This window comes from Anarrhichthys ocellatus, unplaced genomic scaffold (assembly GCF_004355925.1).
Source record: "Anarrhichthys ocellatus isolate YVR2014 unplaced genomic scaffold, GSC_Weel_1.0 scaffold80, whole genome shotgun sequence".
Classification (NCBI taxonomy): Eukaryota; Metazoa; Chordata; class Actinopteri; order Perciformes; family Anarhichadidae; genus Anarrhichthys; species Anarrhichthys ocellatus.
Window position 1 is genome coordinate 869,069 of NW_022280110.1, and position 17,919 is coordinate 886,987.

A 17,919-nucleotide genomic window follows, 5' to 3' on the forward strand; every position below is an offset into this window, starting at 1 on the left:
CACACACACACACACACACACACACACACACACACACACACACACACTCTGTTGGCTGAAAAGTGATGAGTTTGTTCATGTCTCTTCTCTGATTAAAAGCTGAAGATTCTGTAAACTCACTGATTTCAGTCTGCTTTCATTACTCGCTGCTTACAAACATGGCAACAAACAATCATTGTTTGTATGCTGGTTGGTCGGTGTCTCTGGTTCTGTATTTGTAAACATGTTTAGATCCCACCTGAGAGTAAAAAACACGTTTTGCAGCAGAGAAGATGCGCTTCTTCAGTTACTTCTCAAGTGTTTTGTGCTCAATACATGTGCACACACACTACATGTGGTGAGCCTATCACAACAACAATGCTTAAATGGCCTCTTCGCTAAGCCCCGCCCCCGCTGTTATTCCGTCTAGCTGTCAGAGCCCCCAGAGGGTCCACACTGTCATTAACTGCACTCCCTGGATATAAATATCGCTGCCTTTTTTGTCTTCCTTCCCTATCAGGTGTCAGAGATGGCTGTGTCTGAGCTGCCCGGTAACCCCAACGCTGTGTGGACAGTACGCAGACATGTGGAAGGTAACAAGTTTCCTGTTTCAGACAACTTTTTTTCCAACCTCTCAAAAAAACTAATTTACAATTTGCCGTATAGGCAGTTAAAGACTGGATGCAAATAGAGGCGGTTCACCTTAAAGGTGCAACATGTCTAAAGCCAAACTTCCTTTACTCGGTTTTATAAAGATGATAATGGCAAGAAAACGCCCATATGAAAACCATACATTGATGCCATTTTGAATGTTTTTCGGTACGTTTTTTTGTTGTCTTTAGCTGCATTAAAGAAGCGTTTTTCTGAATAACTTATAGAGACACAATACATTTGTGTTTACTGTGTCACTAACTGGGTGCTGTACAGTCCATATATGATTTGATAGTTTTATTGGCTAAAAACCCAAAGTGTTACGTTAGCGGATTTACTTCTAAAGCAAAATCGAATTCAGCCAGTGCCGGTCTGCAACAAATCTGGGTCTAACCTGTGTAACGGCAGCCCACAGAAAGCTTGCTGATCTGAGTCAGTTCCCTGGGATCAGACCCAGAGTTTGCACTGGCTGAGATGCTACAGCCGCTAACTGAGGGTCCGTCCCAAAAAGCTGGCAAGCGGCAGGGAGGATGAAATGGAAATGGGTCATTTCTGCCACTTTGAATTGAATACAACAAAGAAACTATCAAACTAGGACACTGTACCTTCAACGTGATTGACAAATCACACTGAAGGTACATCTATTTATCATATTTAGCTCCATCTGCATTAAATATTTTTCTTATCAGTGCTGCTTTTTCTTTGTCTGCCTCTATTCCTTTCTTTCATCAGATGAGTTTGATGCCTACATCATCGTGTCTTTCGTGAACGCCACTCTTGTTCTGTCCATCGGAGAGACGGTAGAGGAAGTGACAGATTCTGGATTTCTGGGAACGACGCCTACTCTCTCCTGCTCACTGCTCGGTGAAGACGCGCTGGTGCAGGTGTGTGGGCCTTAAACATCATCTTCATTCGTACCTGTGATGATACTGGACAACAGTTGCATACAAACAGTCTTTACCATTAGATTTTATTACGTCACAGAATATGAAATTATCCGTGCGGATTAATAAAGTATCCTTCCGCCCGCCTAATTGAAACACAGTTTCAATTCAAGCATATCTCTATGCTTAGTTGTATGATGTATCGAGTCATTTAGAATTGCTTGTTACAAAGAATTTGATATTTTAACCCATAAATATTTATTTCCCTGTAACTCTGTGTCTTTCAATGAAATACAAATATATGCAAAGTGTTTAGAATTGCAACACAGATGACTACAACATCTGTGTGTATCCTCCACATCTGTAATGGTGAACTGAAGTACGCAGGAATTAATGTTGGAATAGGACAATAGACCATCCTACTACTTACTGTTTTCCCATCTTATTTCTTCTATTTCCCTCCCCGATTCTCCACACAGGTGTACCCAGACGGAATTCGCCATATCCGAGCAGACAAGCGTGTGAACGAGTGGAAGACTCCCGGCAAAAAAACCATCGTCCGCTGCGCTGTGAACCAGCGGCAGGTTGTCATCGCACTCACCGGAGGGGAGCTGGTCTACTTTGAGATGGACCCGGTAAGAGAGGAGATGGTTTTTCAGAGTTTCATATCTCGTGCTGCTTCAACCTCATAAGAAAGTCTTTATGGAATCTCAAAGGGATTTTAGGGTCGATCTGCTACTGCAGAACACAAACAAAATAAGTTAACTTTGCCCTAAGATTTTGCCCTACAAATATGAAAGACAAACTAAATAGTTCTCTGGTGCCATAATACACACGGGAGAAACTGAGCTGACTCTGCGTAGTAATGCTGTTTGTCTCTTTGGTTCCTTCCTCTCTAGTCCGGTCAGCTGAATGAGTACACGGAGCGGAAGGAGATGTCTGCAGACGTGGTTTGTATGAGCCTCGCAAACGTTCCACCCGGTGAGCAGCGTTCGCGGTTCCTGGCCGTGGGACTGGTCGACAACACCGTCCGCATCATCTCCCTGGACCCTTTGGTATGACCAGAAACACTAGTTTGTAAATTAAATCGACCCGTCAGCAAATAAACCAACACTCAGCACGCTGACACATTACCAATAAATGTTCTGTGTTTGACTGAACAAATCGTGATAAAAGTCAACGGTTGTCAGTTGAGTGAAGCTCTGTCGTGTTGTCACTGATACCTGATCAAACTATTTGACTGAGATACCAGCATCCCTAGTGATGAGCAGTAAATTATTTTTATCCTGCAACCAAATACATGTCACCATAACATACTAGCATTTGGTTTAAACCCCATTTACAGCTGCTAAATTTGTCTTGATGCTTGACAAGAATCCTCTCCAGTCGCAACATTTGTTTGGTTCCTTCTCAGGTCGGAGGAAACCATGTTTTTTCAATTAACAGTTCCCCAGGGCAAAGCTTGGGGAAACATGACCTTTGACTCCCTGTCAGTAAGGATCACCAATATAGCATCCTGTGCCCTTTAAAATATTTATTTTAGATTCACTATTTAGCTTCAAACACAGCCAAACTATCAATAATAGAAAACCATTCTGGCTTTGATAAGTTCATGTGCGCTTCATTGTACCTTTCTGAGGTAAAGTTGTACTTGCAGCATTATTTAAATTATACAATATACTCATTTCAAAAACATATGATGCAATTTTTCTGCAAACTGATGAGGAGTAAGTAATGCCTTGTGAGGTCCAAGTTAATAATAAATGAAAACGTGGTGCATGCAAATAGAAGTTTCTACAGGCAGCTTCGGGACAACTCTTGTAGTTAATCAGCTGATATCGGTGCTGACATTCACTCCTTTTTCATTGTTCCCAAAAGCTTCAAACAGCCTTTGATAAACCAAAACAAGTAAATTGTTAATTTCCAATGTCTATACCACTTAATGTGTTAAAGGAGGAGACCTCGTATATCAATGTGTGTTTTATGTTTCCAGTCTTCTGTATGTTGAAATGGTGTTAACCCTCTCATCCCTTTCAGGACTGCCTCCAGCCGTTGAGTATGCAGGCCCTGCCAGCCCAGCCAGAGAGTCTGTGTATTGTTGAGATGGGAGGGGTCGAGAAACAGGATGAACTTGGAGAAAAGGGAACCATTGGCTTCCTCTACCTCAACATAGGGCTTCAGGTATTCATTCCCATTCACCCAGCTGATTCCACTAATGTTGTTTTTAAATCACACCTGTGTGGTAGAATAGAAGTGTTCTATGCAGAGAACACTAGAAGTGCTCTGCATAGATTCAAGTGTGCGAATATCTATTTTACCAGTTTGAGCGATATTATAATCACATAACAGTGGATATCATTATATTATGTATAACATTATATACATAATACAGCGGCCTTACATCACAGTCTGAGTAAATCAATGATCTGAATCTCAATTGAATTAAGATATCTGCAACAACGTATGATATCTAACCACAACTTCAACTAAACATTAACCCTCAATCCAGAGCACAAGTCTGGAGGTTTTGGATTAATCTCTGTAAGCGACAAAGGGGGGAAAAAATATGTATTTTACATTCATCCTTCTAGAGGGCTAATGTGATATTTATTCTAGATCATGTCCTCTAGTAACATGTGTGTTTGCTCCCCTCCCTCAGAACGGTGTGCTGCTGAGGACTGTGCTGGACCCAGTGACTGGTGACCTGTCAGACACCAGGACACGCTACCTGGGGTCACGACCTGTCAAACTCTTCAGAGTCAGGATGCAGGGACAGGAAGCTGTATGTGACTCACACATTTATATGCATCAATACACATTAAAATGACTCCTCACTTTGCTCTCATGCAAGTATGAAATCGGACTAAGGAAGGAATCGTAACATAATATTTAAGCTCCTAGGGAGTTTGTCATTTTAAAGTTGATCACGTATTGAATCAGAGTTTGTCTGTCTCCTCTCGCTGACAGGTGCTGGCAATGTCCAGTCGCTCCTGGCTGAGCTACTCGTACCAGTCTCGCTTCCACCTGACCCCTCTGTCGTATGAGACCCTGGAGTACGCCTCTGGCTTTGCCTCCGAGCAGTGCCCTGAAGGCATAGTGGCCATTTCCACCAACACGCTGAGGTATGGATACACACTGCAACATAACAGCCTTATTTATTGTGTCAATGAGAAATGTTTGAGAATGGCACAAAAAGTCTTCCATCCTTTGCCATGTATCACACCAAAGTAAACAATAAGAATGTCAGGTATATAATGAACGCACCACGTTTCCTGATAATGTGCTGCACCTCCATCAGGTGTTGTGATGGTCAACAGAAACCCTAGATTACCGTGGCAATTAAATGTGTGGTAGAACAGCTCAGTCTGTTCTGTTGTAATCCTGCTTCGTGAAGCACTTTGGGCGGCATGATTGTATGAAAGGTGCCATAAAGAAAATGTGTCTTGAGTAGAGAAGCATAGATCTGACTTCGGCTGTACCCCTCAAGTTAACAATTATTTGCAACTGTCCTCTCACTTCTCCTGTTAACCCATCATTATCCGTCTGGCAGAATCTTGGCTTTGGAGAAATTAGGCGCCGTCTTCAACCAGGTGGCCTTTCCTCTGCAGTACACTCCCAGGAAATTTGTGATCCACCCGGAGACCAACAACCTCATTTTGATCGAGACTGACCACAACGCCTACACCGAGGCAACCAAAGCCCAGAGAAAGCAACAAATGGCTGAAGTATGTCAATGAGATGACGGTCCCATTAGTAAAACTAAAACCTGCTCTCAGGTCTCTGACAGTAATACATTGATTAGAGCAGAGAGTCGGTCTGGTGGTTAGAGCTATTATTATTTTTCCAGTTAAAATCTTAAAAAGAAACCATTTGTAAAAGACACTTTGCTCTTCCTTTCTTGTCCCTTTTGAATAATTGTCCACTATAATCAGCGTCATTTGAGTTTCCTGTTGGGAATGTTTGGTCCAGTTTGTAGTTTCCATTCAATTGTCAAGTGAATTTTAAGTGAACTTGTAAAATGTTACAAATTAGGCACATGTCCATCCACTGGGTTGGAGGGAATAAAATGGGCTGCGTAGTTTCGGCAGACGTTGATACTGTCGGCTTCACTTAACGCACGGCTGTAATCCGCCAATAAACGGAAGAAGTAGTAGAGGTTGCAAACCAGAAACAAAACAAGTCACCGTGGTCCATCTACAAGAGAAAAATGGAGACGTGTCGGCTAATATTGGGAATATTTCATGCTTAAGTCGATATAAATGTGTCTGGGAAGAGGCTGATAGCAGAGGCAGCTGATCAGTCATGCGAGTTAAGTTTGCTACGTCAGAATGTGTTCAGCAAAGTCTTCATAATCCATTTAGGAAATCAACTCTTCTTTTGACAAAGACACAAACCGCCTCAGATGAAGCTAGAGCTTTCTTTTCAATTGGAAAGTTGAAGACGGAGCCAGACTTCACAAAGTAATAAAGAGAAATGGAGAGAAAGTGTCTCTCCCAGGGGGTTTAACATGTGCTGTAATACAGACCATTTACAGTGCAGAGACCACGCAGGCTGAGCATCAAGGCCACCTTTTTGACATCTCCGTTATTTTAAGCCTGGAAAAACAACTGTAGCTTTGTGTCCGATTCATGTAACTGTTTTGTTGATTCGTTTTGGTTCCGGTGTGAGTTGTGGTCTGTGCAGGAGGCCACGTAACACCGGTAGCCTGTAGGCTAACAGATGGTCGGGTCAAACATTATCTGCTTGATCAGGCTAATTTAGCAAGGCCGCAGACAATGCCAACACCTCTCAGGAAAGAAAAATAATCTCATGAACGTGATATCTCTATAACTTCTTGGAGGGAATTTCATCAAATTTGGCCCAAACGTCCACGTGGACTCGAGGATGAACTGATTAGAAGTCCAGTCAAAGCATGCATTCATTCGGAGAACATGTTGCAGCAAAAAAAAAAAAAAAAAAGACAAACTCAGCCACGATCCTCTTAAGTGTGAAAGTTTTCTACGCAGAGACACAACAATGTGGTGCTCTGAAACTCAAAAAAAAAAAAAAACTCAAACTGCCTGAAAACATCCCAGAGCGCTTTAAGACGGCATCTTGTCCCGTTTACTCTTTGTCCCGACTGAAGCATGAGGATGATCAACATGTGGAGCGTGTTTCTGTTGCTAGTAGTCGCTTCATTTGTTGTTGTTTTTCTGAATATGTCTTCATTGCCCCCATTTTAAGTCTTTTCTGCACAGCTGCTTTTATGGTACCATAATGTTACATCTAGTGTAATATAAACAACGGTGAACAGCAGCAAAATGTCTTTAGAAGCCGGAACCAGCAAATAGTTCAGTTTTCCTGAAGCCTCTTGGAATAAACCGGCTATTTGTCGGTGCAGATGTTGACAGAAAAGTTGCGAGCAGAGTTTGCTGTCATGAACTTAACGATACATAACTTTTATAAACTCGGACGTTAAAATTTGGAGATTTGGTCAACTTAATAATAATAGCATAATAATGTATAAAGACACACAATATGTGCAGTGAGTCAGTCAGGTAAGATGAGTTTTGTATGACAACAAATGCACACAAAGCAGTTGTTTACAAATGAAATCAATTTGTTACGTAGACGTAGATTAAATATATATATATATATATATAAAAGATTCAAGGACTTACTAAGACTAGCATACCAAGAAAACGTCTCTCTGTTCCTCAGGAATGTGGATGCTCATAAAAAACGGAAATATGGGGTCTTAAAACACGGTAGACCCGGCCGTAAAACAGCTGGAGTGTCGAGTGACACCAAGTCCTATCTTGAGTTTGTCCAGGCACGTGGGAAATTGAGAGTCTAACCATTTAGTGCCCTCTGGATCGTGAGAGCCGTGCCTGAAAGAGATTTATTAGTTAAGATTGTGTCATTGTCGATATGTCCCCCTGAACGGGTCAGCCACCCGGTAATGGGGACATGATGGTTTCCCTTCAGCTGACCTGCTTTGTTCTTTGTTGCTGTTGCCTCGGTAGGAGATGGTGGAGGCTGCTGGGGAAGATGAGAGAGAACTGGCTGCCGAGATGGCCGCTGCCTTCCTCAACGAGAATCTCCCAGAAGCCATTTTCGGTGCACCCAAAGCTGGAGCTGGACAGTGGGCCTCGCTGGTGCGTCTCATCAACCCCATACAGGGTACAACACTGGACCTGGTGCAGCTGGAACAGAACGAAGCAGCTTTCAGGTGAGCAGGTTAAGTTTCATGTAAATCAAGTATTTCATTCGGATGAGGAAAGGATGAACAGAGAGATGGAGAGCAAAAAGGAGAAAGATAAGGCTCAGCGCCATAACGTAGAGCTGACATGAACACACACAGGACCTACAGACATGGGTCATTATCTGCTGTGGAGAGATGGCAGCGTGATGAAGCTGCTGTCAACCCAGCATACATCTGCAGGAAAGCAATATTTCAACTGCTTTGGCTGCACTGCAGTCTTCCATCTGCCTCTGGTTTTACACAGCCATAGGAGGCATGTTATCTAACAGCAAGCTAAAACAAAACAGTCTAGCCTCGATAAGTATCTAAGTAAATTTGGCAAACTCTTGTAGACTTTACTAGCAAAGAACCCGCACTCCCAGCCTCTCCTCCTGCTACCTGCCAGGAAGTGAATCCACATTAGCAGAGGGAGCATGAAGTAGTGATCGTGATAGTTTTCGATGTTCTTCTTAAATCTCAGTCAGTGTTTTGATTTCTGAAATATTATTTGTTACTAAGATTTTACTTTTGTTTCCAGGGAGATTGAGTTGATAAGGAGACTTTGCAGTTGTAAATATCTTGTCTTGCTTTATATCTTCTTAAGTTTAAAAAAAAAAAAAAAAAAAAGATTGAATTCTCATCCAGTTCTAAATATATTTTTCTTTTTACAGTAATAGAAAAGATCAGAAGAATTATGGCATAAAACTATGAATCAGTTATGAAATGACAGGAAGGAAGATAATTGAAGTGAGTGGAAAGATGAGTAGATATCAGAAAGGTTAAGCAGTGCTGAAAGAAAAGGTTTTGCGTGACATATTGTGATAGCTCTGAATTCAAATTGGTGTGTGAGGGTAACTGAGGTAATGAAATCCAGAGTTCCCTCCAAAACTCCCAGCACCTCATAAATCCGATCTGAATTTGTCCGGCAGCCACAGTTCAATTTTTTGGTCAGTTGAAGCGGAACAGAGGATCTTTTTAAAGCTTTTATATTTACTGTTATCTGGTGATCAATTGCTGGTTTTGTCCTTAATTATAAGAAACAGAGTTGTTGCGTTATCTTCTTCCTTTCCTGCAGTAACGGGCTCGCCCCTGCTCTGGGACAAACACACAGACCTGCCGCTCTAAAAATAGTTTTTAGGAAAATGCTGCATATTATATAAATACAGGAATTATGTAAGAAAGAACAGAATCAATTTTTTTAATCCATGGTCACTTGTAATTAACTTATTTAAGATGTTTTGTTTTTCACTGAAAAAGGATGTACTCTACAAAATGAAGTGTGTCCCATACAACAAAACTATTTGTTTCTTAACATAATGTAAGATGAAGTGAAAGCCGACGTTTGGTGCCATTTAAAGAGTTTTGAGCATCTTTTGCTAATTATCAGGATAATATCGTTAATTGCAATTATTTTGGCCGGGATAATCGTAACATGAAATGTTCATATCCTCTCATACCTAATCAGGATTGTAAATGTATTTCTCCTACCCTGTCGCAGCCTCTAATGCATCATGTTGAGTGGTGTTCATGCTCTGAGGAAATGTTTCTATAGTTCAATGTCTGTGTAGGACGTCTTTTATCATTTGTTCTAAATTCTCCGACTTTTAAATTCTCCCAGGAGCCTGTTACTCACACCTCGTGTCCTTCCCTTTTCCTTTGTTTGTTATCTTTCAGCGTTGCTGTGTGTCGTTTCCCAAACATAGGAGATGATTGGTATGTTCTGGTGGGCGTTGCCAGAGACATGATTCTCAACCCCAGATCATCGAGCGGTGGCTTTATCTACACCTATCGGCTCATCAGTGGAGGCGAGAAACTGGAGTTTGTGCACAAAGTGGGTTTGACATTTAACTGAACCTAAATGAAATGATACATTAGATCGCTGATCGCTTTGTTTGCAGGTTTTTTTCTTGGACATTTATTTTTACCTGCAAAGCACCTTGAGGAACCAGATTGCAACTTACTCATAAAGTTACTGCTGAACTAGGGCTGGGTATCGGTAGTGACCGAAACAAGCCAGAACCAAGTAGTATCTAAACTTCTCCGGTCAAACAATACCGGCTATAGATCCTTTTCTGTTCAGATCTAGAATATATTTAGTTTGGGTGTTGGCACACAAATGACCAATGACTGCTACGGCTCCGCGGCAGTTTTGAAAATGAAATGTAGCCAATGTGACTGACGTGTTACTGGGGTCAGACATCTGTATATACATACCTGCAAACTTGTCACTTTTTCGGTGTCACTTTTTCACCGTTTTGAATCAAAAATATATCATCCACGTGAATTGTGTAGATCCGTAGAGTTTTTCTTCCGGGGGGGTCAACTGGCCAGCCGGCCAGCCAGCGTTTCTCAGATTGGAGTGAGACGAGGAGAAAATGTGATGTCGTGATCTTCACAATAGAACATCTTTGATGTGTCGAGTCTTGGCCAATCAGCGCTCAGATGTCTACAGCGTCTTCATTTCCCTCCGTTAAAGTTTAAGTTACGCTATTTTCCGTCACCGTTCAGACTTGCTGGGTTAAGTTAACGTCCACTGCATGCGGAACTTTGTCGACTGTTAACGTTCGTCATAATCGCGATTTAGAAGGAAAAACGTAACGTGATGAAACATGCAGCCCCCTGTGTTCCGGTTCAGTTCACGCGGTCACTCATTAACGTTAAACCAGAACACCGGTGCATCTGGTTGCAGGTTGTTTGTTTTAACTCAAAGTAGAATGAGGATGATTTCGTGGTCAGAATAACTTTCATGACCACGAAACATGAGGTGACTTGTTTGGGCTTCTCTGCTCACTTGGACCACATCCCTATTAAGCATTGGAAACTTTTAAGGAAAAGGCCAGTAATAAAACATTCTTAGTGATTTTCCAGATAAATTCAAACTTGTGACTGTGATCTTGTTTGAAAAATACAATTCACAAAAATGCGGTATTTTCTTTCTTTTTTTTTTTAATACCCATAAATCATACCATGACGATACACATCCAGATATGCTGAAGTTGATGGTAATTCTTAAAGGGAGAGTTCGTAATCTTTGCGGTGGGGTTGTATGAGGTACTTATCCACAGTCGGTGTATTACCAACAGTAGATGACGGTCGGCACGCCTGCAGTTGGAGAAATGAACAGCAATGTACTGCTGTGGACGGGGGGGCAGCAGCAAAACCTATTTTAAATGCAGCCGTTTGTCTGTTATACACATTTACACATACTAATGTTTGTTCTAACAACTACTACAACAGCCCATGTCCACTCGTCACACCTTTTTGAGTCAGTTATGCCTGAAGGAGGATTTGTCTCATGCTGTGTTTAGTGAGACATTGGACCCTACTTCAAAAAGATGTTCTCAAGAAATGTGTTTCTGTTAAACAAACAGATGCAGCTCAAACAAAATGCCTTGAATAATCGTATTAGCTTTGTGTTTTGATTGGCAGACCCCGGTAGAGGACGTGCCTTTGGCCATTGCTCCATTCCAGGGACGAGTCCTGGTTGGAGTCGGGAAACTGCTGAGAATCTACGACCTGGGCAAAAAGAAACTGCTCCGCAAGTGTGAAAACAAGGTAAGACGAGGACCCAAACACGCATTTATCTACGTACCTAATGTCTAATAAGTTAGGCAGTCACATTGGGCCGCGTGCAGGAAGTGATAAATACGCAAGAATGTCATATAATCTAATTTAGATGATTATATGTTTTAAAGTATGATTGGATTATTACATTCATGGGTTAAAGGAATGCACTGATTCCAATTAAGAAGATAAAACCCTTGTATGATGCGGAATGCGTTCAGCTTCTCAGGCATCATGATGGAGCCACATTAATCAAATGTCTCAAAGTCGAGATGAAACGAAAAAGGCCTTTTTAACCCTTAAAGATCACATCCTCAGTTATATTGTGCACCTATTTAACTATATATGCAACAAAAAAAATGTATATCAATGTCCAATCATCTTTTCTTCCTGCAAAACAAAATGCGACGTGTGCTCGCGTAAGCGAGTACCAACCAATTATATGAAGACATACATCCATCAAGCTGCAACTTTTAATGACAGGGAGTTGTGTGTGGAGCCAAAATTCCTCTGTAGCTCCATATCACGCTACGTTTTAAGCCCAATAAAATGTAAAGAATTGAATTTGAATAAATTCAAATATTCCATTTCACTGTGAATGCGTCACAGTTCAGACACCAAACTTCCTTTTCACTGTGACTTTAATGGCTTAATTTGATAAAAGAAACTAGTATATCAAATTGAAGTTGGCTTTTCCCTCCTGCAAAGAACATTTTTAATTTTATCGGACAGTGCATGACAGCAATGATTGAAATGAGTTTAATTGTTTAATTCAAAAATGGATCTCCTGCTCTTTTTCTGGATTAGATATAATTTGAAAGCGCGTCGATTTAAAATGAATGGAGGACAGAAATGTTCAGATTAGGATCTGTCTGTGAAAGTGTTTGCTTTTCTACTAATAAATAACGTCCTTCAACCAGAGTCCTTTCCCAAGTAGCAGTGAGACAACCGACTGTTGTTAACCTGCTCACAGTAGAATCTGTGTTCACAAACAGAGTGCGCTGGGAAGCGCTTTCTTTAATGCCTCTATGACGACAATATCTTGACGATATTTTCACCACTCTAACCGCCATTGTTTGGTTAACTAGCATCGCTCGTTTGCTTTGTATTTATGTTTTTTTGGGTGGTGTTCTATACCGGTTTCATCACAGTCATCGGTGTTGCGCTCGGCCATGACATGGATTTTGCAATAACATATACACGTGTACGAGGGAGATGCAACACCCGATGAAGTACGTCGCTCCGTTGCATCACAGAACCTCTCGCCTTTCATTGTGGCGCCCAGGATAGAGCAGCGCGGCTGAGGACGCTGAACTGCTGCGGCTCGCACGCATAAAACATTGCTGCTACTGCCAGCCCTCAACAGAATTTCTGTTTATTTGTTATATTTTTAAGCTCTTCGTGGGGGTGAAGAGGTTAATGTCAGCTTTCGGTTTCTTCAAATATGTAATATGTAATGTTCTTTTTGTGTAATGTAACTCCCAGTTTGGCTGTGGCCAGGAGGTGAAAAGAACAGTGAATATGTTGATTTTTATTCCCAGATATTCTTTATTGCCTAGATCGTGCAGAGTGTGGTCATGCAAATTAAAGAGCCGATGGTGAATATGTGCTGTTTAAACAGAAGACGCATTGCCGGTTTCACAGCCTATTTGGAAAAAACAAACATCTTTCTAAATATTTTACGAAATATTTGTACGCGGATTTTACTTTTTTATACCCGTTTGGTTTCTCCCTTATTGGATGTGTCCTCCCAAAAACACAAAGTCTGTCACTGAATCAGTTTTAATGAATGATCACCGGGAACGACATCAGACTTTGGCTCGGCTTCTTCTAGTTCTTTTGGTGTTTGAGGAGACGAGAGACGATGTCCTGCTTTAATCCAGGTTCTCACAAAAGGCACTGGATCAAAATGTGTCCAACGGAGGAGGTCCGTTTAGACAAACCGACATGAAGATCTACTGTCTACTGTCATAAAGCCCCCTGGCTGCTTGTAATGTTTTAAATAAATAACTAAATGTTCAATGCCATTGTTTAAATGAGGAAGTTTGGATGTAGAGAGGTCTAAAGAGAGTGATACGTAATTCATGATTACAGTTCTACAAGAAGAATGACATGTAAATGTCTTTGAATGTATAAATTGTAATATGAACGCATGCCCACTGATGAGTATAAATTGCTGAATTGAATATGTACATGACGAGATTTAAGAGACAGACGGTGATCACATCATATGTTAATGTTAAAGGAATTATTTGCTTTGAATAGTGCTTGAATTTCCCTTTGTAATTATGTCTGTGTGAACAGTACATGTGTTGTGTCTTTTGAGTGCGCTTCACCGGGTGTGCTCTATTGTTCTCCTGTTTAGCACGTTCCCAACCTGGTGACCAGCATCCACACCATCGGCCAGCGTGTCATCGTGACTGACGTCCAGGAGAGCCTCTTCTGGGTTCGTTACAGACGCCACGAGAACCAGCTCATCATCTTCGCCGATGACACATACCCCCGCTGGGTGACCACGGCGTGTCTGCTCGACTACGACACCATGGCCTCTGCCGACAAGTTTGGGAACATCAGCATTGTAAGTTTGGGGGGGGGGGGGGGGGAAGAGAGGGAGAGGGAGAGGGAGAGAGAGATGTCTAGTATATGATGCGTCAGATTAGGCGCAGTTGCCTCTTTGGTGCATACGACGCAGAAATCATACAATATCGACCGTGTTTGTAACGCATACAAAACTTCTGGAGCCCAGTGAGACTGCCAACCAAATACATGTCTTCATTTTCTCAGGTGCGTCTACCCCCCAACACCAGTGACGATGTGGATGAAGACCCCACAGGGAACAAAGCTTTATGGGACCGAGGCCTCCTTAATGGAGCATCACAGAAGGTAAAACGATCGTTCTCCAAACCGTCCGCCCTGCAAGGCTTCACAAGCTTTGTCCGGGTTCAGGCCTGTTCTTAGGCGAGCACTAAGGGTTAGTGCCTGAAACGGATAAATTACCATAAAATTCATTTGTAAGTTGATGACAAACAAGCACAATTCCAATAAAGCCAGTAAAGCATGAGACTAGGCCAGTCTTTACTGCACAGCTAAACTTATGTGTGCATTTTTTCGCCTGGCCAGACTATTCTTCAGCATTTATGTGTAAGACAGGAATAAAGAGAGAGCAACAGTTGGTTTTAATGTTGAAACGCTCACTTCAGGCTTTAAGTAGTCTTTCAGGAAGAGACTTTGTGTCTTTTGTTGAGCCCAAGCCGCACAAGTTAGAATGATTCAGGCTGGCTGCTGCTACTGCCAAAATGTCCGGCCCATCTACTAATCTGCCTCCTCCACGGTTCTGACCTCCAACCACCAATGCACAGTAACACAGCACACATGCACATTCACAGACTGCATAACATCGTCAACCACAAGTTGAACCTACTCACAAATGCAAGCGTGTAAACACGCACACACACACTCATAGATTGCAGAAACACACACGGAACAACTCATCCCATATTTAAATGCTGGTCAAAAACTGTTTAGGTAGCAGATGGAGTGGGAAAGTCCCTCAACCTTAGACATTATGAGTTGGTTCCAGTTGTCTTAGTGACACAACGTTTGTCAGCTATTTGTGCCTCCGTGCACATTGATTGAGAATTTAGTTTGAGTTTGGAAATGTACCGTGTCTGCGTTTAGATGTGGGCGAGCCCGGGGGAACTTAATTATCCATACATGGCTCGTCTAAATGCTGTCTTACATTAGATTATATGCATTCCACTTTTATTTCATTAATGTATCTCAGAAGATGAAGGTCAGGGAGACAAAGTGGTCCGTTGAGCGAGATGAAAGGACTGACTGTCTTAACCCCAAATGTCAGCGTGTGTCAGGGTGATTTCTGTCATGTAGCTCAAACTGTCTACTTGGGAGTCCTTCCCTTCACCAAGGCCTGAGATAACTTCCTTTCCACATCTTTTGAGTCATGCTAAGCCTTTATTGGTCGGTGGAGACATTTCCACTGTTGGAATCCCCCATGGAGCCAAAGACGTGCCTCCGTTAACTGTCAACGTGACGGAGAGTGGCTTAAAGCTGCAATTAGTCACCAGGACTGGCTGACTGCAGCCTCACAGAGCATGGCTGTAGACCTTTAAGTCAAAGCCATGCTTTCCGTGGCTGCTACGGTTCAAGCGCTGTAAGTTTCATCATCAGAGGGTGTACGTGTTTGCTCGTATCGATATATCGATATTCTTTTTTTACTCCCTAATATGGGCATCGGTCCCAAAAGTATCGGCCATGCTCGAGTTGTTTCCCACCAGAGACGGGCAGAGTTTTTGCACACTTCTCTCCCTCAGTTGTCTTTCTTGTGGTGTGCTTTCTCCGTCTCAAGGCGTGTATATACATGCTGTGTATGCAGTTTGCGCCCCAATGCTGTTTTTGTATCCTGAGTACATCCTGAGTATTTCCTCTAATTATTGACAAAGAGGGTTTCTGATGGTTATTGGATTAGATCTGACCATCCGAACCAATTTCCTCTCAGCAGAAGATGACAGCGTGTGGCTTCTTTGTGACCTTGGCACAGAGTTCATGTACTTCATGTACTCGAGACATGAAATGGCTTCAGTGACGCATGATTTCATTCCTCATGTCCTAATAAGACTGCGGACAGATAGACACTACCAGCTGTAATCACTGACGAGAGGTCATTGAAATATCATTCTAGGCTTTCTTGAACCTGACCTGTCAGATGGTTTGTTACAAAGAACCATCTGAGAAGCCGTCATGTCTGTGATGAGATAATATATAAAAGTAATGACTCTGACTATGCATCAATATTTCATACAACACCACTCCACAACTAGCTCTTAATTAATAGCATCCCTAATAACTATCTGTATTTCCATTGGGATCTGTTGAAGTGATCATATGGTTGAGTTCTGCCAGACAGGAAAACAACAAATGGCTGAAATTCTTCTCCTCCATTTCGTCTCCAGGCTGAGGTGATCGTGAACTACCACGTTGGTGAGACCGTGTTATCCCTCCAGAAAACCACTCTGATCCCGGGAGGCTCGGAGTCCATGGTCTACACCACTTTGTCTGGAGGCATCGGCATACTGGTCCCATTCACCTCACATGAGGTATAACACACACACACACACACACACACACCACATGTCATAAGAGGATAACGCCCACGCCACACTGCCTGGTGAGCAGCACGTGACGGCTGCGTCTCTCTAGAAAGTAGCGTTGCTGCTGCCAGCCCTTCTTTCTAGGAAGAGAAATAGGCAGAATTTTTCATTCATTTATAAATCTAATTTATTATAATTTAGACAGAAAAAAAGCAGTCAACAACTATAATTTAAGGAGCATGTGACTCACTGCATTTTCCAGCAAATGGATCAGAAGAGAAGCCTTGTTGTGCACACATGACAGGATTCTGTCCACAGAAAGATGCTAGAGAAGTTTGTTTTGAAAGGAAATGGGCAGTGTTGGTACAAATATACATTATGTTTTTATTGTCTGTGACATGTTGTACAGATATAGACCTCAGAACTGTAGTAATCTTCACTGTCTGTCGTTGCTGTAATCTGCACGTGGAGAAAGTAGGCGAGACCTCGAATCTCTAGCAGAGAATCAGCTTCACATGGAACACGGCGAAATATCAAAGCAAGAGGTTCCGTGAAGCACACGCCCAACTCGCATGGCGCACTGCATCGTGGTTAATGGGAGCTGGCACATTTGATGATCAATTAGACAATTTACTCAAAATTAGTTTCCTCAACTCTGTTTGTCTCGTTGCACATTTTTTAGCCATCATTTTTCTGGCCACCTTATTCTTCCTTCTTCTCATGTTTCCCGTTGCTCTTTGTCTTTTTGTCCAGGACCATGACTTCTTCCAGCATTTAGAGATGCACATGCGCTCTGAGTTTCCTCCACTGTGCGGCAGAGACCATCTCAGCTTCAGGTCCTACTACTTCCCCGTCAAGGTTGGTATTGTTTTTACATGTCTAGAAAGATCTCCTGTCTCCTTCAGATGTGCATTTCAGAATCATGGACTATTAGAAACCAATATGCCCTGAGTCTTTTTTCTCTTCTTGGTATTTCTTTCCAGAATGTGATTGACGGAGATCTCTGTGAGCAGTTCAACAGTATGGACCCTCATAAGCAGAAAAGTGTGGCAGAAGAGCTGGACAGAACGCCGCCCGAGGTCTCCAAGAAACTGGAGGACATTCGCACTCGCTACGCCTTCTAATAGTACACCTTCATGCAGCTGGTGTGGACAGAGACGCACTCATTAGGACCGTCACACACACACACACACACACACACACACACACACACACACACACACACACACACACACAAATCCTTCTCTGCCACAGTGTGCCCTCTGTTCAGGACCTGGATTGATGGACATGTATGGATTGTTAAATGTTTGACTGTGGGCAGATGCACACTGAATAACATGGAAACATTGTAATTCCCGCATTGCGCTGTTATGATACAATTGACATGCGGCTCTTCTTCTTTGCCAACGCAAATACTTGCAATCGAGACTAAAACATACACCCACATAGCCGCGCCGCCATCCCTCCACCTGCATACTTGCTCCCCCCCCCCCCCCCCCCCCCCCCCCCC

General features: G+C 42.4%; 1 protein-coding gene across 1 annotated transcript in view; it reads left to right on the forward strand.

The window, feature by feature from the left end:
• The window catches only part of sf3b3 (splicing factor 3b, subunit 3), a 23,579-nt gene extending 5,687 nt beyond the window's left edge, over positions 1 to 17,892 (forward strand). Inside the window, exons 12-27 of the mRNA XM_031874381.1 lie at positions 500 to 572; positions 1,363 to 1,514; positions 1,994 to 2,149; positions 2,414 to 2,569; positions 3,552 to 3,695; positions 4,174 to 4,296; positions 4,482 to 4,636; positions 5,065 to 5,239; positions 7,520 to 7,725; positions 9,412 to 9,568; positions 11,167 to 11,292; positions 13,667 to 13,879; positions 14,086 to 14,184; positions 16,272 to 16,415; positions 17,163 to 17,267; positions 17,393 to 17,892. Coding sequence (XP_031730241.1) covers positions 500 to 572; positions 1,363 to 1,514; positions 1,994 to 2,149; positions 2,414 to 2,569; positions 3,552 to 3,695; positions 4,174 to 4,296; positions 4,482 to 4,636; positions 5,065 to 5,239; positions 7,520 to 7,725; positions 9,412 to 9,568; positions 11,167 to 11,292; positions 13,667 to 13,879; positions 14,086 to 14,184; positions 16,272 to 16,415; positions 17,163 to 17,267; positions 17,393 to 17,533 — 2,325 coding nt within the window. The 3' untranslated portion in view covers positions 17,534 to 17,892. The remainder of the gene's footprint in view (positions 1 to 499; positions 573 to 1,362; positions 1,515 to 1,993; positions 2,150 to 2,413; positions 2,570 to 3,551; positions 3,696 to 4,173; positions 4,297 to 4,481; positions 4,637 to 5,064; positions 5,240 to 7,519; positions 7,726 to 9,411; positions 9,569 to 11,166; positions 11,293 to 13,666; positions 13,880 to 14,085; positions 14,185 to 16,271; positions 16,416 to 17,162; positions 17,268 to 17,392) is intronic.
• The last annotated feature ends 27 nt before the right edge of the window (positions 17,893 to 17,919 follow it).